Genomic DNA, 21,433 nt, shown 5'->3' with positions numbered 1-21,433 from the left:
GGGATTGTCCAGTCTCTGCCCCCCCGGGGGGCTCTGGGAATGGTGTCCATCTCCTATAGTGTTCAGGACTCAATGCAGCAATCGGGTCAACGGTGGCCGTCGGGTGAGAGCTGGATATCTTTCGGCGTAGTGCATAAATGGGGCCCAGATGTTTCGGAAAGCGGCCAGGTTCCCTGCGCGGATCGCCGTTATCTTTTCTGCTACAAGAATGTCCCAACACTTCGACCACCATAATGGGATTGATGGGCCATCTGGGTTCTTCCATAGTCGGGCCATTGCAATTTTGGCTGCAGTTAGAAGGTGAGTGCATAGACGTGCTATTTGGCCGGTGAGTGGGAATGCCCCCTCCCCGGTGTCCCCCAATAGAATGATCCCCAGATCCCATGGGATCGATAGTCCTATTATTGCCTTAATGTGATCCATTACCCCCCCACACCCCCGCCAGTAGTTCCTTGCTTTTGGGCAGGTCCATAGTAGATGGAAGAGAGTTCCCAAAGTTGCACAACTCTTCCAGCAGCTTGGTGGAATGTTCAGATTGGATTTATGTAGCTGTTCCAGTGTGGTGTAGTATTTGTAGCATACCTTATACCCCCCCTTCTCGATTTGTGATGCATTGGGTGCTTGTGTAGTCTGGTCTAGATCTTTCCCCATTCCTCAGTATCTATTGGACGACCTAAATCTCTTTCCCAGTTTAGCATATATTTCTCTTTGGTTGTTTGGTCTGCTTTGTCCAGTAAGCAGTACAGGACGGAGATCGTCCCCAGCGGGCTGGATGAGGTTAGTGTTAATTTGAGTGCAGATAAGTCCCTTGTTCCTTTGTCTCTGACTATCCTCTGTGTCATCCAGTGTCGGAGTTGGGTGTACTGAAACCTTTCAACCTCTGACTTTGGATTTAGTTTTGCAATCCTCAAACGAGAGTGGGGTGCCCTCTTCCATGAAATCTGCAAGTTTCCTAAGCCCTCTCTCCCTCCCTCCCGGAAGAGAAGCGTTGGGGGTGGCGTCCTTGCAGCCCCATTTTCTAGCCGCTGCTTTCCAGTTAGTCACTGTGTGGAGTCTTGCTTTGAGAGGGACTAATTTCCCTGAGTTTTCAGGGGGGTTAAGTTTGGGAGGGCTGCCAGTGGGGTTGTGCACCAAGCGTCCTCTATCTGTTTCCAGAAGGGCTGCTCAGTAGTTTGGGTCCATGTGAATGCGTGCGATAATTGTGCAGCTCGTCGGTATCTGGAAACATCAGGGACTGCCATGCACCCCACGTTTCGCCCGCGGAGCATAATCTTTGCTATGTGAGGCCCCCCCCACCCCCAGATAAACTTCAGTATATTTCTTTGTAGGGTTTTTAATTCAGTTTCGGGGATGTCTATTGGGAGAGCTGCACATTGGTATATTAGCCTAAGTATCCGGTTCATTTTTACGGCGGCAATTCTACCCAACCAGGAGATTTCTGGCTTTCCCAATTGCGTCAGATCTTTCCGAAATTCACTGAGCAGTTGCGGAAAATTGGTTTGGTATATTCGCATGGGGTCTTTGGGTATCTGAACTCCCAGGTATCCCACTGCAGTGTCTGCCCATAGGACAAGAAGGGTGGGGTTAAGTTCTTCACGCTCCTTCTTTGGGAGGTTAATTGCCAACGCTGATGATTTTTCAATGTTTACCTTGAATTCCGAGACCTTCCCGAATATATTTATCTCCTTCCAAAGGGGATCCAGGGAGGTGACAGGTCGTGTGATGGTTAAGATTACATCGTTAGCGTACAGCACTACTTTATATTCCCTACCCCCCACCGTTAGTCGCTGAATTACTGGATTCTGCTGCACCTTCTCGGCAAACAGTTACATGGATAAGGCGAACACCAAGGATGAGAGTGGCCAACTATGCTGCGTGCCTCTGGTGATGTGAATCGCTTCAGACCTGAAACCGTTCACCCAGAGCTGCATGATAGGGGTTTGGTAGTTGGCCATTGCCCATTTTATGAAATTTGTGCCAAACCCTAGGTGTAGGAGTATTTTTCTGATGTACCCCTAGGCCACAAGGTCGAACACCTTATGGGCGTCTAGTGAAATAACTAGCATTTCTTTCCCCAATCTCTTGGTGCTCTCAATGAGATCGATTGTCCGCCGAATGTTGACGAATGTCCCCCGCCTAGGTATGAATCCGGTTTGGTCTCAGGCCATCAGGTCTGGGAGATGTTTCAGTCTGGACTCTAAAACCTTGGAGTACATTTTCCCGTTGTTGTTCATCAACGTTATTGGTCTATATGATGTTTCTCGCTCACAGTGTTTTCCTGGTTTGTGGACCAGTATCGTGAATGATTCCGCCATTGATCTGGTTACTCTACCGGTTGTTAAAAATTCTTATGGAATTAATCGTTTCAACTATCTCTTCCATTGTTATTTGAGCTTCTAGGGATTCCAGGTTGGGCCTAGTCGTTGGGAATCTAATGGTGTGTAGATATTGGGTCTGTGTGCCGGCTGATATTATTTAGTCTATGCACTCTCTGCAATTTGTATGCGAGTATGCAGTTTGCCTTGTTGCTTTTGCTGTAGTAGAACGGTTTTCGTATATGCTAGGGATTTCACTGAGCAGTCCACCCAGTGCATCTCAAGCGCAGTTTTAGCTTTCCTCAGTTCGTTCTCCTTTTTCCTACTTCGATGGAATTTTAGCTGTTTTTGCAGCGACACTACTGTCCTCTCTAAAGAGGATGCTTGGGCATTAGAGATCCTATTTTTCTCAGCGCGGGCACAGAGGATTGCCCCTCTAACCACCGGCTTCATGATGTCCCAGGTTATCTCTATGGCGGTATCCGTATTTGTATTTTCCCCTAATTAATTTGCCAGCGTTTCGCCCACTTAATTCCTAATAATTTCCACTTAATTCCTAATAATTTCATCTAGTAAGGTGGAGTCCGGAAGTTTCCAGTATCTTGGCGGAGGGATTGGGGATCCACTTAGATGTAGGTCTTCTGTTACTGGTGTATGTTCAGATATAATTCGAGTATGAATCTCTACTTTATCAAGACAGGGGAACAAGATATTTGTTACCAAAATTAGATCAATCCTTTAAAACCCCTCGTGTGTGTTGGAGTAGAAGGTGTAGTTCTTAGTCTTCGGGTTTGCTAGCCTCCAGGAGTCTACCGTCTGTTTCTCTAAGTAGTTTAGGGAGACTTTGCGTATGGGTGAAATCTGCCTTGGTTGGGGAAAGTGTTTGGCCTATCAGAGGGTCAGGGATTAAATTGAAATCACCCCCCATGAGGAGATAACCTTCCGTGAAGGACAATAGGACTGGGATTAGGTTTAGTAAGAATGTGTCTTGGGTTTTATTAGGACAGTATATTGTAGATATTGTGATTGGTTGTTCCTGCGTAAGTGGGACCTTGTCGCTTAGTAGTATAGCTACCCTCTTCTTTTTTTCTCCCCAGATGTGGCAAAGAAAGATTTTTTAAATCGTTTAAATCTAAAGCGCTGCTCGTTTGGTGCCAATAGATGTGTCTTTTGGAGGAGGACAATGTCCACCTCTAGTATGTTCAATCTATTTTCTACTGACCTCCGCTTCCCCGGTAAATGGAGGCCTTGGACATTCCATGTGATTATACGGATCACACGGTCAGTGTCCAGCGCCATAATGGCCCTTAGAGGCTTTTGCAATTGGAATCTTCAGGTTGGACACTTCTACTGGAGCTCGGGTTGTCTGCATGCTATGGTATAGTACTGCCTTGCCTCTGGATGTCATTGTGACCTTGGTACTTAACATTGTGGTGGGAAAGAACTCGGATCCCCCCCCACCCTGTAGCCCCCCCCCCTTCCACTTCCCCCCTTCTCCTTAGAGCAACTTTTAGGAATGAGACTAGCCTCCCCCAGCGAACTTGAAGAGGCCAACTGGGCCCAACGTGTTGCCTGCGTGACCACCCCACGATGTTGGTTATGGGAGTGGCAATGTGTAGAGGTTTCTGTGTTAAATTCAATCCTCCCCTGCCAGTGAGTCTCAAGCCATCAGGACTCATGTCTGGGAACCCCAGAGAGAGGGAGGGATGATGTTCAGTTCAGGAGTGGGCTCGGTTCAGGGAGAGCAACTGACTTTTAGTAGGGTGTTGATCCTCTCTCCTCCTCCTCCTCTCCCTCAATCTGGATTCAAGTTTTTCCTGGGACCCCAAAGCCTGTGTTTCCTGCCAACTCTCGACCATGTGTTTAAGGGTTGCGTTTTGGCTGGATCTTGGGAGGTCACCTCTGGCTCCGACTCTCCGAGCCCACCCCATGAATCTCTCAGCTTCTTTTGGGGATCGGATTTGTCTTCGGGAACTTTCCCAAGTGAAAATTAGGGGTGTGGGGAAGCCCCAGTGGTATAGGATTGTCCTTTCTTGTAGCCATGTTGTGAGGTTCCTTAGGGCTTCCTGTTTTTGCAATGCTAGGTCTTGATATAGGAAGATCGCTGCTCCTATGAAGTCGATCTGCTTGGAGGATCTGGCTTCCTTCATTATTTCGGGAGGAGGAAGGGGGGGGGGGCAAGGATTGTTGTCTTGGGACTGTTCGATGGACTCGGTCCATTTCCAGCAGTTCGCTCTCTGGCAGGGTCAGTATAAATCTAAAGATATCACTGGTAAATGCTTCCAGCTCCGAGTCATGATTGATGTGGGGACACCACAGAGGTGTATATTGTTGTGCCTAGAGCAGTTTTCCGCATCCTCTTGCTTAGCCTCCATAGTGCCACACCTACCCTCCAGGGCTGCCATTCTGTCCTGGTCCCTTTCAATTTCAAAAGCCTCATCACACAGGTTAGTTTCAATGTCCGCTGTGCGTTTCTCGACCTCCCCCACCCATTTATACAGTGACGTGATTTTCTTTATGACCTCCTCGGTACCATGTTGAATTTCTATCGTTAGGGCTGCCAGTAACTCCTTTAGATCAAATTTCGTAGCCGAGTGGGATAATTCTGGCCCTCCGTAAGTGTGGGTGGTTTCCGAATTAGGGTCCCCTGGTGGTTCGCCTTTCTTCAGTTTCTCCATGGTCGAGCTGCCCAGCACCGCCGCGATGTACGCTTGTTTGTTCCCACTCTTTGCCATTTCCCTCCACTGGGGAGGGCCAGTTGGAAGAAGCAGCCCTAGGTCTTGATTGTCGGCCAGTCCCTGATCGGGTCCTTGGTGGAACTCCCCGAGGCGGGGGCATGATGGATGGCAGTTCTCCAGGATTGCTGAGCTCCGGCACCCCCGAGTTCTTCAGGGGAATGTAGGAAGTGCTTACGCTTATAGATTCTCTGTGGAGGGAGTCCTGATGGGGGTAAAGGAGCTGGTTGCTCTTGAGGGAGAGTGTTGAGTCACTCACCGGTTTACAACCGCCCTAGAGAGGTCTTTTTGTTGATCCGATCATTTTCTGGGGACTGTGATAACTGAACTTGTGCACACCATACCTTCGTCCGATGTGTCCTGTCACCAGTAAGGTCCTTCTGTTGTGTGGTTGACACCAGTCTGGGTCTCTGGCGAAGTTTCGAGCAGCCAATCACGTGCCCGGAATGAGTGCTCCCAGGCTGGCTGGCAAATATATATTCTTCCCTTATGCAGTGGCGGGAAGTGGGGAATCCTGATTCTCCCTATTAAACTTGAGTACTGTGTGATCTTCGGGCTTTCAGTTGGCTTGAGGGGCTGGTTGGCACAGAGTCCCCTTGGTGTGCGTTTTAAAAGGGGGGCGGGGGTCCCGCTACCACATGATGGTGGAGTTTGGTTGTTCTCCGTTTGTAATCCGCATGCAGAGCTTTGTGGGCGGATTTCCCTGTGCTAATACCACTGCTACTTACTTGGGGCGGGAGTAGGTGTCTCCTTTTGCTGGGATCCCCCTGAGAGATGGAGGATCTTGAATCGTCCTCCCGAACGTAGGTGGCAGCTCCCTCCCTGCAGATGTTCCAGACTTGGGAGGTTCATGTCAGGCGCTCCCATGGGTTCCGGTGTGTTGGCCCCCTCTGTCTCTGGACTCCTATTCCAGGAGCAGTTCCGATGTGTGCCCTGGTACCGGCGTCTTCTGGCTGGCGCTGTGCCGCAGGGGGCGAGAGCAGCTCTGTGTCGGGCCTCCGCAACCCCAGCAGGACTCGTTCGACCCTCAGGCTTGAGAGGGCAATGAGGCCCGAGAGGGGTATGGGGTCGAGGAGTCTGGCTGGAACTGTGGGCTGTGGATGGGGCGGGGGTTATTCTCTCGGGGCCTTCCCACCCCTCTGATTGCGTGCAGTTGCAAAGCGACGTGCTGTAGTATACCTGCTGCTTGTTTGTGCCGAGTGTTGGAGTCGGCTTTTGCCGGGCGCCTCCTGGGTACTGATGGTTCTTTCCACCTCCCCAGCGTACATAGCTGCTCCCTCCCCACCACAGCTCCGGACTGGTTGGTGTCCGCAGCTCAATCTCCCCTGGGGGTCCGACGTGTGAGCTCAGGTTGCAGTGTGCTTGTTCCAAGAGCAGACCCGATGTGCTTCCCGGCACGGGTCTTCAGGCTCGAATTGCACCGCCGAGGAAGAGATCAGTATTGCGCCTCCGACTCCCTGGTAGGTTTCGCTCGATCTTGTGAACTTGAGGGAGATGAGGCTGAAGGGTTCGGCCAGCTCTGCGGGTTACGAATGGGGCAGGTGATTAGCCTCGATGACCAAGATCCTGCGGAGCCAGAGGTACGACTCCTGGGGTGCGTTCGAACAGCCCGGGGATAAATGGCACAGCATTGTGTGGGTGTCTGCAGAGAGTTCAAGCCAGTGACACCGCGCCGATTGGGCCGCTCAATTCCCTGGGTGTTTGGTCATGAGTTTGCGATCCACCGCAACATGGTAGGCTCAGACCTTGCTGACTGTGGCTCCTTCTCTCCCCCTTGAGGATAGAGCTCCAGGACGGAGCAGCCGCCATTTTCGCTGCAAGCATCCCGAGGAGCTTTGCCGATTATTTCCACCTCTAATGCGTAATCTGCTAGTCTCTGCCACCTGTCAGGAGGTGGTCCGTCCCTTCCTCACTCCATAGCTGGAATCTCGTGGGTAACAGAGCTTCAGAGCTGCCGAATTTTGCTCGGAAGACATGGTCAGTCAGGAGCTTCTACGGAGCCATACTGATCGTGTTGGCTCCAAGCCACGCCCCCCCCCCGTGAAGAAGGATTCTTGATCCTGAGACCTCTTAAAATAAGACAAAGCCGCAAAGTAGCTTTTGACTGTACTTATCGCAAGGCCTGAAGAGGCCAGTGACAGAAGGAACTCCATCACTGTAGTGTTGGGATAAGCAATATGTTCTATCCTGAATTGCCTGCACCACACCTCGAATCTTCTCCATCTGCATGCATTCGGAGATCTCATAGATGGTATGAATGCAGCAGCAGCACCGCAAATACCTCTTCTGAGAGCTCCCAGTCATCATATCCCATCCTCTCAAGAGCCACGCATGTAGGTTGAGGGATTCTGGATTTGGTTGAAGTCCCCAACCTAGTGACTGGGGTAGGAGGTCCGGTTGCCACGAAGGCAGGAGAGGTGGACAGATGGTAAATTCCAAAAGTTACAAGTAGCATGTCCACCTCGCCCAATCCGGGGAATCAAGATCATGGTGGGTCGTAACCTCCCGAGGTATCAGAGGGAAGGAATAGTGGAGGTTGAAGCCGCACTCCATCAAGAATGCATCCTCACGTGCACCATTTGCTGGGAATTCCTGCGTGCAAAACTGTCTGCACTTTGTGTTGGACCTTGTGGCAAACAGATCTACTGTTGGGCTACCCCACTGAGTGAAGATCTCCTGGTGGACCTCATGGCATACTTCCCATTCGTGTGTGACCGTGCTCTGCCTGCTCAGAGCATCCGCCAGCCCATTCTCCGCTCCTTTCAGATGGACAGCCAAAGTGGAAATCTGGTTCTCCAGCAGCCAGAAGCATAGTTGCAGTGCTTCCTTGCATAGGGGCAGAGGCCGCTTGTTGAGGTAGTGCATGGCCACTACGTTGTCTGTTAGAATAAGAACGTGCTTCCCCTTGAGGTAGGGCGCAAAAGCCATCAGGGCTAATCCAATTGCCTGCAACTCCAGCCTATTGAAATGCTACTAGTATTCCATTGGTGACCAAAGGCTGCTCACCTGCAGGTCTCGCAGTAAACACCCCAACCCTTTAGGGAAGCATTCATGACCACCTTGGTCGGGGGGCCACAGAGGCCAAACTGGTTCCCGATTCATGTTCCCTCTGCTAGACCACCAAGATAGGTAATTGGCCACTGACCTTGATCATTTGGGAATTCCCTCATGACATCTAAGTACTGGGACCACTGATCCCTCAATAGCCAATGCAGAGACCACATGTGCAGTCTGGCCCTTGGCACCAGAAAAATGCAGGAAGATATGAGACGTAAGAGGTGGAGGAAGGAAGACATTTGCCAGACACTGGCGACTCTTCGGGGGGAAACACCTTCCCCATCTGTGTGTCCAGGACTGCTCTGATGAACTGGATCTTCAGAGTTGGTGTGATGTGGGACTTATGGAAATTCAGGGAGAAGCCCAACCTGTGAAACAGAGAGCAGGTTCCCTCGAGCTCTGTCGATAACTGCTCTGGGGATCTTCCACGGATCAGCCAGTCATCCAGGTATGGGAGTATACGAGAACAGGATCTCCTGAGGTGCGCCACCACCATGGCCATCCGCTTGTTGAAGACCATGGGTGTGGAGGTTAAACCAAAGGGGAGCACCTTGAATTGATGTGTCCCCTAAGAAGAATCTCAGGAAACGCCTGTGCTTCCGATGGATCGGCACATGAAAATAAGTGTCCTAAAAATCCAGTGACACCAAGCAGTACTGAAGCTGCAGAGCATGGAGAATTTCTTTCAACGTCACCATCTTAAATGTGTCTTTCCTCTGGAACTTGCTCAAGGCCCTGAGGTCCAAAATGGGACAGTGTCCTCCTCCCATCTTCGTTACCAGAAAATAACAGGAATACCAGCTCAATCCATGTTAGGCAAAGTTTGTATGCAGTACCCTTTGGGACCACTACATACAATTAGGACTACAGGTCTAAGCAAAACCAACCTTTGGTAGAGGTCTGGACTTCACAGTTTTGTGGTAGCGTTGCTGAGTAGCTAGGCTTATCTTAAAAGGGGAATGTGAGCTGTAAGGATGTTACACAGAGGTTGATAATTACAAGTATTCAAATAAACTCTTACACTCAAGGTTTCTTTGTTAAATATTTATTAATTTAACTGTCAGTTATAAAACCTTCATAAGAAGGAGGCAATATAATTGCACACAAATATACTTCAGTAGTGTACACTTAGTTTCTGCGGCATTCAGAATACTTTGAAGGAGGAGCAAAAAGGCATAGGTTATCAGAACATAGAAAGAATACAATTATTTCTTAGGCAGTGCAGATATTTTTAGTTCACCATTAGAGTCAATTCAATTCAATAGGCTTGGCCAAAGTCAACGGGCTCAAGTCGTGGATAGGATAAAGCAGTTCTGGTGGATGAACGGAAAAGTATCTGCCAAAGTTCTCAGGAATAGTGTGCAACAAGAAGAATCATATGTTGGGCCACAAGTGGATTAGGCCTGTCAGTTGGGAAAGTTACAAGCACTTTCACCGCGAGAGGCAAGTACTCTCAGTCTGGTTTTACAGTACCTTTATAAATGAAGAAAAAAATGCAGCTGGTGGCCTGTGTTCGTGGAAGTTCCTGCAGATCTCACTGTTCCTGGCCCTCAGTCGTGGGGAAAAGAGGGAGGATGTTGGGGGACTCCTGCACTGCACTGGGAAAAAAACTGGCAACTGGCAAATCTTCAATTCCGGTAGCTGTAGTCAAGCACACAAGCTGGTGTCCCTCTCCCTGGTTATTTGGTTTCCTGCAGCACTCTGAGGAAAATACAACCAGCTACGAGAATGGTATCCAGGTGGCTTAGTGTTGAGTTGACTGGTCCCACCAACCAGTGGAGAAACTTTGCTGAAAATGTTGGGGGGACGTGACATCCAAAGAAAAGGTGCCCCAGCACAATGAATGGGGACAAAATGGTGTGCCATGAAAGTTGGGGTGGAGGGGACAGACACCCCTGTGCCCCCCCTAAAATTACACCCATGCCACCAACTCAAAGTGAGAATTCGCCCTTGCAGGGCTTCTCTGTCGAGATGAACTTAGCGATTCAGACCTGCAGCAGGGCTTCACCAGGCAAACCAACGGTCCAGGAGTTGCAGCAGCCATCCTCTTCGGTTCCTTCGTTCCAGTGGTCGACTCAGCCTTCCAAGCCAAGAGACTCGCCTTTTATTCAGTTCTCCCCCATTCACTCCAGCCTAGCTGTCTGTCACTCAGCAGGGTGGCTGTCCTTGCCGGACAGTCAGCCAGCCAATCACCACAGAGTGCATTTGGGTCTCCTAGGAGACGAAGCACGGGGAGGGTCGGGCACCTCCCTCACTTCCTGCCCACCCCAGACACTCGGGCACCAGAGGCGGTCTTCACTCCTGAAGCCCACCAAAGGCGAATGAACAAAGGAACTAAACCTGGTTTGGCACACAGAGCTAAACTCTAGAAGCACCTTTCCACAAAGAAATGGCGAAAAAGGAAGACTGGGAGCTGTTTTTACAGAGGGGGCTCAGACGCCATATTGAAAAACATGGCTCCCGCGATTTAACACTACCGGTATTCGCGGTCGGGAAAAATCATGGTAGAAAGTTGTAAAACACTGCCACCAGCCATTTTGAGAGGAAAGGGTAGCATTTGACTGCTACAGGGGTATCTAGACACAGGGGATGCAAAGAACCCCTCCAGCACACGAAGACTCAAAGTAAATTTCACTTTACTTACTCTGGGAAACAGTAGTTTATCCCAGAGAAGGTGTTTAAACCTTGAGAAAGCCTGAAAAGTGTTCCCTGTGCCACGGCACTGAGGGTGCTGTGTGACACAAATGAAAGATGATGCCTATGGAGGTGTCCAAAACTCCATAACCAAAGAAAACACAAGAGTAAAACACATTTCAAAACACATGAGAGAGTGGGAAAAAGGGTCACACTCTCCAGGTAAAAAAATCAGGTCCTCAAAATCCGGCAAAGTTTCTGGGGGTCTCTAAGGTGAAGGGAATTAGCACATTTCGGAGAATTCTCCCTAACAGAAATACGGTATTAAAAATGTTTTATGTTTAGAGTATTCCCATAATCAAGCACAATTGTGAATATTTTAGCAACCTCTCTCATAGGCACCAGCATGTTGAATGAGCTTTAGAATTCTAGGATAAATAGTATAGCGATGATGGCTTGAATGTCTGATAATTCATGGCATGTAAAGGTGCAGCATAGGATGTGATTGATGGAATATGCTGTCAGATATTAATAATTTGCTATTCTGAGTGGTCAATGTGTTCATGCGAATGTTAGCAAGGATCAACGCTAGTTTGGCTGCATGTATTTTTCTTGTTATTATTTTGTCACTCAGTGCTGTCAAGTAGGCTAGTTTGGCTAACTTGATAGCAATACATTTTATCCCTATCCAGGGAGGGTATAGGAGAATTCGGATGAGGAGCTGGATATGGTGAAGCAGGGAGATACCATGTTCTCTGGTGATGATCATCCCCGATAACAAAGAAATCACATTTACATTTCTACAGCACTTTCAAAAAAAGTATGGTATATTTTGCAGAAAAACATACAATTAAAACATGATTAAGTTCCCATTTTAACTTCAAATTCTAAACATATTGCCTATAAGACAGAGTAGGTACTCACCCAGAGATTTGGCTGCCATGACATTGGGATCGCCATCTTTATTAGTGACACAGCAAGAGTCTGCAAAAACAGAGTGAGAAATCATGAGCAACTACTCCACAACTGACACTAGCATTACGCTTTACAACATGAAATGAAATTATAAGACAATACTATACTGGACCGGAGGTAAAACTCTGAAGTGGATTTGCAGCAGTGTGGGAACAGCTACGGACTCTGGATTCATCAGATTTAAGGACTGCATTAAGATCACATATTTCCTGTAGTCGGCTCTTCCTTCTCAAAGAACACTTACCTTTCCTGAAGACCCACCAGCCCCGTCCCTGAACCAGAATTCATTAAGGCATTTCAGATCATGGAGATATATAGATAAATATATATATTGCATACATCTCTCACAGTAATCTTATTTCTGATGCTTTTATCTGCTTAGATTCAGATGCTATGCATAGTCCGACTTTGTGGTAGTCGCAGAGTATCACATGATTTGTTTTCGAAACTCGAAAAGTGATGTTGACTGGCTGTGTCAGTAATACTATCCCTAGTGCGACGTCCACTATAACCATGGTCCTTCACATGTCAAGGTCCCTCAGATTATTTTGTTTCTGACATGAGGATTCATGAAGTGGAGCGCGAGTACAGATGTAATAAAGCAGATGAAATAGCGCTAGAGCAAGAAAACATTATGCACCTTCGACTCCATAAGGGTAGGAACGGTGGACGCATGTCAATCTAAGCAGATACAAGCATCAGAAATAAGATTACAGTGAGTGCTGTATGCCTACAGAGGCTTGTGGATCTGCTTAGATCACATGCTATGCACAGATTAGCAAGCAGCATCTGGAGAAGGAGGTGGGTTGTGATAAGATACAGAGGAAAATAGATGTGAATCAGCTTTAGAATGTGTGTCAATGCAGTAGTGCTGAGTAACAGTATGCATGGAACTCTACATAGCTGCTTCTTTGCAAATAACGTGTAGGGGGACGATTGCAATGAATGCTAAAGTAGCTCCTGTACCTCTGGTTAATTGAGCTCTCGGTGTGGAAGGTAGGGTCTTCTTTGATAGTGAATCGCACAGCTGTATGCACTTGACTATCCATTTGGAGATGGCATTTTCTTTAAATGGGATAACCTTCCCTGCCAGGTGCTATGGAAAGAAAGAGCTGGTCTGTTTTCCTTAAAGGTTTTGTTTTATTTACGTAATACAAGGCCACCCTCCTTACATCTACGGTCTACATCTAGTGTATGGAGGCTCCTTTCACCAGAATTAGATGGATTTTGGAAAAAAGTAGGTAGTTCATTGGATTGGTTGACATGGAACTTGGATATGAATTCCGGTGAAAACCTAGGATGTGTTCGAAGGACCACCTCGTCCTTGTGGATGACAAAAAAGGGTCTTGCACAGATTATGCCTGTAGCTCACAAACTCGTCTTATTGAGGTGATGCTTACCAGAAAAGTGGTCTTTGAGTATATGTGTTTGAGGCTGGTTTTGTGCATAGGCTCAAAGGGCAGACCCATGAGGTTTGACAGCACATCATTAAGGTCCCAACCTGGTGGAGGGTTAGAAATGTGAGGGTATAGTCTCTACTCCTTCCATGAAAGCTTTGATAACAGGAACTTTCCACCAAGACACCTTGTTCTGCACAGTGGTGTACGCGGACAGAGCCGCTAGTTGTACTGTGATGAAGTTAAATACTAGGCCAGAGTCCTGTAGCTAAAGCATGTAGTGTAGAATGTTGGTTGGTGAACAATGAATTGGATTTAAGGATTGCGATCAGCACCATGTTACAAACCTTTTCCACTTGTTGAAGTAACAGTTTCTGGTGCTGGGTTTACGTTTCTCCTTTGGGATATCCATACATCTTTGAGGAAGGTTTAAGTACCCAAACTATGAATTCAGGAGCCAGGCTGCAAAGTTCATAGACTGAGGATGTGGATGGAGTTTTGTCCTCATGCTGGGACAGCATGTTGTAGGGGCACGGAAGTTACCAGTTTGAGCAGGTATGGAAACCATGGTTGTCTTGCCCACATTGGAGCTACCAGGATTAGCATGGCTTGTTCCTGGTACATCTTGTGCACTATCCTGTAGGTGCGGGAAGTTTAAAAGCTTATGCACATTTCCCTGACCAGTTCATCCACAGGGCATTCCCCTTGGACTGTGGTTGTGGAAATTTGGATAAGTCAGGGCATTGTGGTTTTGGCTTGTGGCGAACGAGTCTAAAGGAGGATAACCCCAAAGGGAGAAGGTTTTGTCTAGAATATCTGTTGCGTTGTCACTATTGCTCCTCGGGGAGAAGATTTCTGCTCAGAGTGTCTGCTAGAGCATTGAGTTCCCCTGGAATGTGTTGAGACTAGAAACATGTTCCGCTTGAGTGCCCACTTCCACATTTTTGGGGCTAGCCTGGACAGACTTGGCGAGTGTGCGCCTCCGATTGTTTAGGTAATACATGGCAGTGGTGAAGTATGAGGACTTGCACTGCCTAACCAAGTAGATGCAGCTGAAAAGCTTGCAGAGCCTTGAGAGTCGCTTGAACTGTGGATTACGAAAGGGTTTTCCTTTTACTAAGTTGTCCTTGGACCACCAGCGTAGAGCCTATACAAGGGTTATCGAAACAACCACTAGATCACCACACTGACCGCTTGCCCGAGACCATTGTTTTGCTAACCACTCCTGCATTGGGCGCATGCACAGCCATGTGCATGGAACTTGGTAAATGCACGCGGCCATCATCCGCAGCAGGCGCATTGCCTTGCGTACTGTTATTTGGCGACTGACTAGATAGAGGTATTTGCAACAGCATGTTCTGAACTCTTTGGTATGAGGGGGGAAGACTAGCCCCTCCCTTGTTTTTAGGCTTGCGCACAGGAATTTTTTTTGTTTCACTGGGAACGAGACTTTTTTTCCCGTTCATGGAAATCCTAAATGGAACAGACGGTTGATTGTTCTTTTGGTGTTGCGTTTGCAAATTTGAGGAGATTCCCCCGTTATCAGCCAGTTGTCCAGATAAGGGTACACTGGGATTGATTATCTGCGTAAGTGCGCCACCACTACTGCTAGTAGCTTTACGAATACCCTTGGAGCTGAGGCTATGCCGAAGGGGAGCAATTTGAATTGGTACTGCTCTCCCGCGATTTGGAAGAGCAGGTATTTTCTGTGCACTGGAAACATTGAAATATGAAAGTATGCATCATATCCAATGTTGCCATGTAGTCCCCTTGCTTTAGAATGGGAATTACTTACTGAAGCGTTGTCATGCAAAACTTCTGTGGCTTGAGATACACGTTTGCTGGTTGCAGGTCTAGTTCCAGGCGCATTGTTAGGTCTTACTTTGGCACAATGAAGTACAGTGAATATTAATATGGTATTTATAACACGCCTATACACAAGTGTTTCAAGGCACGACCACCCCCGTTTACCTGGTTTGCTGGGACGATTTCTATGACGCCTTTTTCAAGCAGTGATTTCGCCTCCTCAAGTAATATGCGCTCTTCCTCTTGTGTCGTCTTTCTTGTCTTGGCGTGTGGTTGGATGGTCTTTGTAGAGCTCTATACAGTATCCGCACGCTACAGGGGATAGCATCCACTTGTCTGAGGTGATCCCCTCCCATGCGTGGGTGAACTGTGAGATGCGACCTGGAGTGGCATCGGAGGGGACCTGGAGCCTGCCGTCATTGCTTGGGTGGGGTGGTGCCTCTGGCTGAGGAGGCTCTACCTCTGCTCCACGATCTTTTGAAGCATTGTTGAAAATAGGAGGAGGGAGACTGTCCCTGTGAGGTGCCCCATGATGTTTTAGATTGGCTACCTTACCCATAATTGGAGGAACGCTGTGGGCTTTACTCGCTGAACTGTCTTGTATTAAAAGACTCCCTTCGCACAAGCTGTTTGTTGGACAGTTGCCCAAGAGATTTAAGGGTGTCATTCTTCTTTGGCACTTTTAAGGGCATATTTTACTGCCTTACCAAACAGGGCATTTGGTTCAATGGGTATGCTGAGCAACGTGGCCAGTCTCTCAAGCTTAAAGCTTGACTGCCTTAGTCAGGCGTGGCGCTTAATCAACGTGCCTTTGGCTATGATGCGGCCTGCATTGTCAGTAGCATCCAGGTTGTTCTTTAGAATGCAGTTGGCTTCCTGCTCATCCTCAAACACAGTTTTTAGGAGCTGTGATTTAAGAGGCTCTGGGACTGCCTCAATTTGTTGTTGTAGTTCGTCCCATTTATGGCAAACGTAGCAGGCCAAGAGGGTGGTATTATTTGTTATTGTTGGTAGGCAGCCGAGGAAGCCACCTTTCTGTCAAATGTGTATATTTTCTTACTTTCCTTATCTGGCGGGGCCTCTGGGGAGGCTAGAAGTATGCCTGCCCTCTTTCTTGTAGTGTTGACAACAAAGGAGTGAGGTTTCAACTGACCCCCGATGTACAGAAGGTCGGTAGGGGCCGGCCTGACTACCTTCTCGATGCGGGGGTTGACTACCCTCTTAAGGTTTGGTGTCAGAAGAGAAGGCTAAATGCTCCTTTGAATAGATTGCAGGAGGGGAATAAATTGTATAGCGGACCTCTTGTCTCCAAGAATCCCTTCCACAAAGTCCTTGTCAACGTGGGCCTCTTGTGTGTATTTTAAAATGTTGGGCAGCTTGAGGCGCAGCTCATTATACTGGAGTGGACTATCGACTGTCTGGTGACTGGATGTTATCGTCGTAATTTTAGCCCTGGTCATACTGGTCCCCTTGATCTCCCCGAGATCCAGGATCGTCAGAACCTGAGGCGTCTATAAAATATAGACCCTGAGCGGGGTCGGGGCACTGAGGTGGCCTGGGTATGGGTGGAGGTGCTGGGCTGTGACGATTCCAGACGTGGTCTTTTGGCAGCTGGTTGATCCTTAACTGCTTGTTTTTGTGTAGGTCCCTGAAGGTTTGAGCTTTCTTCAGGGTGCCGGTCCATAAAGTCCACAAAAAAGTCCATTCTTCTCATTACTTCATCAAAACTGTCTGGTGTCCACTCAGTTGATTTTGGAAATCCCGACAGTGTAGGAGTGTCCTCTAAGGGTGGTGTGGGTTCCTTGTGATGCAAAGCCCCTGAAAGTGCCTTTGGAGTGGGAAAGGCTGCTATATTGGGAGGTATGACTTGGACGGTAGGGTTATCGAAGATTTAGTGGATTTCAACGCTTTTGATTTTAAGAGTGTGCCTGGGGCGTGCTTTTTGATGTGTTCTCTCATCTTGGACGTAGTGGAGGGGGCAGTTGAAGCGCCTTTCAATGCCTACTCTTCAGCACGCAGGTGGTGGTCTGTTTTAGGTCGCAGTATCAGAAACTGACTTGGGGACTCTTTCGAAGGCTTGTCGTGCAGCGAACGCGATGGGCCAGAGGTCAAGGATGATTGAGAGGACCTTTCCATCGACATCTTGTGGCTCTCAACAGTCGACGGCGCAGTCAACGGTGCGGTATGTGTTTAGTGTGGCGTGAAGTGTGTGTGCGCCTGAGCCGCCGGGTATAGTCTCCTTAACAGGACCACCAGCCTGCTCAATGGAGTCAGCTGCTCGCACGTGGGAATCTGCTGGATCCCAATCGCCCTCTACATCACTTAGGACACCGACTCTGCCATCACTGGATGCTCTCTCCACATCAATGGAGACCTCAGCCTGCATGGTGCGGGCGGCTCATCATTTTGCACTATGGTCCTTTAGAGTTTTAGGGCGAAAGAGCTTGCAGGATTTGCAGTTCTTTTCAGGGTGGTCCCATGGGAGACAGTGGTTACACACCTTGTGTGGGTCTTTCCATGGGTACTTCTGTCACAGGATGAACAGAACTTAAGGAACAAGTTACTTACCTGTAACTGTTGTTCTCCAGCATGGTTCTGGCATGGATTCACATGCTCATGAATATTCCCCATCGTCAGGCTGGGAATCCTCGGTAAAGAAAAAACCAGTATCAGTTTCGTTTCTTATCTGTCTTTCGTAGTAGTAACCAATCACTGATCTCTGCGTCATACTGACCACAGCCAATGACTGCGCTCTACCTAAGCCCCGCCTCTGGCAGCCATCTTCAGATTTGGAAGCACGTGAAGTGGCAGTATGACCAAGTGAAGAGCCGCAGAGGGGGTAGGCGGGAGGGTTCGCATGTGAATCCATGCCAGACCCATGCTGGAGAACAACAGTTACAGGTAAGTAACTTGTTCCTTCTCCAGCATGGGGTCTGGCATGGATTCACATGCTCATGAATAAAGAATACATAGCAGTACCCACATGCACAACCACGGGAGGTGGCAAAGGCTCAACATTAAGCATCACATCAAACTCAACATTAAGCAATCTTACCTCCTCACCAGGCTCACCTCAAGTGAACAGGTTGCGCAGCACTGCTTGGCCGACCCTGGACTCCTCCCTGGAATCCCGATCGACGCAGTAGAATTTCGTGAAGGTGTGCGTCGACCTCCACGTAGCAGCCCTGCAAATGTCCAGCAGGGGCACACCAGATAGGAACGCCGTGGTAGCTGCGATCGCTCTGGTGGAATGTGCTCTCGGACGGCCAGGCAGCGGTCGGTTTGCCAACCGGTGACAGTTCATGATACAGCCGGAGAGCCATCTGGAAATGGAAGCCTTCGAGAGAGCCTTCCCCTGATTGACAGGTCCAAAGTTCACAAAGAGTTGTGACGTCTTCCGAAAACACTTTGTGCGGTCCACGTAGAACTTCAGCGCTCTAGCCACATCCAGCGAGTGCAAAGTCCTCTCAGCCGGCGACGAAGGCTACGGGAAAAACATAGGCAACACCAAGGGTTCGTTGAGATGGAAGTCCGACGGCACCTTGGGGATGAAGGAGGGGTGCGTCCTGAGCACCACCCTCGTGTCGTGAAAAGTCAAGTACAGGGCCTTACAGGAAAGGGCCTGGATCTCTCCCACCCGTCGTGCGGAGGTGATGGCCACAAGAAACGCTGTTTTCCACGACAGGAACTTCAATGGGGCCGAGTGCAGAGGCTCGAACGGAGGTCCCATGAGCTTGGTCAGCACCACGTTGAGCTCCCACGCCGGGGCCGGAGCCTTCACCGGCGGGAACGATCTGAACAGTCCCTTCATGAACTCTTTCACCAGACGATGAGACCACAAGGACGTCCGCCCCGTGGTTCTGGTGTATCGGGAGATCGCAGCAAGATGAATCTTGATGGACGCGTGTGCCAGTCCAGCTTTGGCCAGCGTCAGCAGGTACGGCAGTACTTGGGGAGCCGTAATCCTTAGAGGGTTAATCTTCTGTGCGTGGCACCAGACAGAGAACCTCTTCCATTTGTGTCCGTAGCATTTAAGAGTCGAGGACGCCCTGGCCTTTGCAAGAACCTCTCTGCAGTCGGCCGGTATGTCGTATCCTCCAAACTCTAGCGCTGCAGGAGCCAGGCCTGCAAGTTCAGCGACTTCGGGTCGTGGTGGAGGATGGCGCCTCCTTCCCTGGAGAGCAGATCCGCGTCCACTGGCAGCTTGATTGACGGGGACGCTGACAAGTCCAGAAGGTCCGGGAACCATATCTGCCTCGGCCACGCAGGTGCGACGAGGATCATCCTGCACCGTGACCTCTTGAGCTGGTTGATGAGCCGGATCAGTAGTGGCAATGGAGGGAAGGCGTATAGGAACAGGCTCTCCCAGGGGAACGAGAAAGCATCGCCCATGCTCCTCGGCTGGGGGAAACCTGCTGGCGAACCTCTGGCACTTGGAGTTTGTCGCCATCGCGAACAGGTCGATCTGCGGTTTTCCCCATCGTCGGAAGAGTCGATCCACTTGATCCTGACGTAGTTCCCACTCGTGGCACGAGCGCAGCTCCCTGATGAGTGAGTCTGCGATGGTGTTCTTTATCCCTGCCAGATGAAAGGGCACCAGAAACATCCCTTGGGCGACAGCCCAATGCCACAGATCCTGGGCTTCCTTGGAGAGGGCTGGGGATCTAGTTCCTCCCTGCTTCCGGCTGTAGAACATCGTGGTGGTGTTGTAGGTGAAGATTCTCACCATCTTGCCCTTGATGGACGGGAGAAAGGACCCGAGGGCCCAGAACACTGCACGGAGCTCCAGGATGTTGATGTGGAGCAGCTTCTCTTCCGGGAGCCAAATGCCTCTCGTGTGAGGTTCTTCGGTGTGCGCTCCCCACCCTTCCAGGGAGGCATCTGTCACCGTTATCTGGTGAGATGGGGTCTGAAAGTCTGTGCCCGCCGTCAGATGAGCACGGGTGCCCCACGACCGGATCGCTCATCGGAAGGTCTTGTTGAGCGGGATCCTGTCCTTGAAGCTGCCTGTCGCTTGGATCCAGCAGGCGTCGAGGAACTCTTGCAGAGGGCGCATCCGAAGCCTGCACATGTGCACAAGATATATGCAGGAGGACATCATCCCGAGGAGGGACTTTATGTACCTCACCCTGGTCACGTCCGTGGCCAGCAGACGCTGCACCTTGCCCAGGATGGCCTTCGTCCTCTCCTCTGACGGCGAGGCCAGGCGCGCCACTGTGTCGAGCTTTGCTCCCACAAACAGTGCGACTTGCGACGGGCCAGGTGGGATTTGGGAAAGTTGGAGAATCCCAGGTCTGTGAGGAGTTGGACGGTCTTCGCTGTGTGATCTACGGCGAGCTCCCTTGTCCTTGCTCGGATGAGCCAGTCGTCCAGGTAGGGGTAGACGTGGATCCCCTGCAGGCGCAGCCGCGCCGCCACAGGTGCGAGGCACTTGGTGAACACCCTGGGTGCCAACTTCAATCCGAACGGGAGGGCCTTGAACTGGTAGTGCCGTCCTTGGACCATGAAGAACCTGAGGAACTTTGTGTCCTTTTAGAGTGGGGATGTGGAAGTACGCATCCTCCAAATCCAGCGACAGCAAATCGCCCTCCTCCAGCTCTCCCAGCATGTGCTGGAGGGTGACCATCCGGAATTTCTGTGCCTTGATGTACTTGTTCAGTTGTCGCAGGTCCAGGATGGGGCACCATCCTCCTGTCTTTTTCACGAGGAAGTACCTTGAGTATACCCCGGAGCCTCTCCGGGACAAGCTCGATGGCACCTTTTTTGAGCATCACCCTTACCTCCAATAGCAGTTGAGGGACGTGATTTTCCTTCCTGGCCACGGGTGGAATGCGGGGGCACTTTTTTTTTTAGACATTTGAGGGCGTGCCCCTGGGCCAGGGCGTCCAGCACCCAACGGTCGGTGGAGATGGACTCCCACACGCTGACGAACTTCGCCAGCCGGCCTCCCACCGGGGTGCTCCGGTGGGGGCCCGACACCGCTGTCGGTTCAATCTTGCTTGGAGGACGCCTTGCCGCCTTGGCCTCCCTGGCGACGGCCTTCGTTGCCGGAGAACGCCTAGGGCCTTAGCTGGCTCTGTGTCCGCCTTGATGGCTTGGAGGGACTCATCCACTGTTTTCCCAAACAGATTGTTCCCGTCGAACGGCATGTCCAAAACCTTGGCTTGTACGTCCTGGCGGAAATCCGTCACCTTGAGCCACCGTCGTCTAAGGCAAACGCTGTTGCCTAGCTGGCGGAAACCGGTGTCGGCAATGTCCGTTGCCACCGTAATGGCGTGGTCCGACGCCACTTCGCCTTCTTGCAAGATCTCCAGGGCCTTGGCCCTCTTGTCGTCCGGTAGGAAGTCCAACAGGGGGGCCGATCTTGTACCATAACGCCCTGTCGTAGCGGGCCACAATCGCGAGGGCGTTGGCCGCCTTAATCGTTGTTGCCGCCGAGATAACTCGTCACCCCATTGCGTCCAGCTTCTTTCCTTTGCAGTCCAGCGAGGAAGTTGACGTTGAGGCCAATGCC

General features: G+C 50.0%; 1 protein-coding gene across 1 annotated transcript in view; it reads right to left on the bottom strand.

Annotated features, from left to right (window-relative positions):
- The window catches only part of LOC138468320 (exportin-5-like), a 391,463-nt gene that overhangs the window by 212,291 nt on the left and 157,739 nt on the right, over positions 1-21,433 (bottom strand). The window contains exon 4 of the mRNA XM_069608823.1: positions 11,666-11,725. Coding sequence (XP_069464924.1) covers positions 11,666-11,725 — 60 coding nt within the window. The remainder of the gene's footprint in view (positions 1-11,665; positions 11,726-21,433) is intronic.

This window comes from Ambystoma mexicanum, chromosome 4q (assembly GCF_040938575.1).
Source record: "Ambystoma mexicanum isolate Mex_15411 chromosome 4q, UKY_AmexF1_1, whole genome shotgun sequence".
Taxonomy (NCBI): Eukaryota; Metazoa; Chordata; class Amphibia; order Caudata; family Ambystomatidae; genus Ambystoma; species Ambystoma mexicanum.
This window is presented reverse-complemented; position numbering and strand designations above follow the sequence as displayed.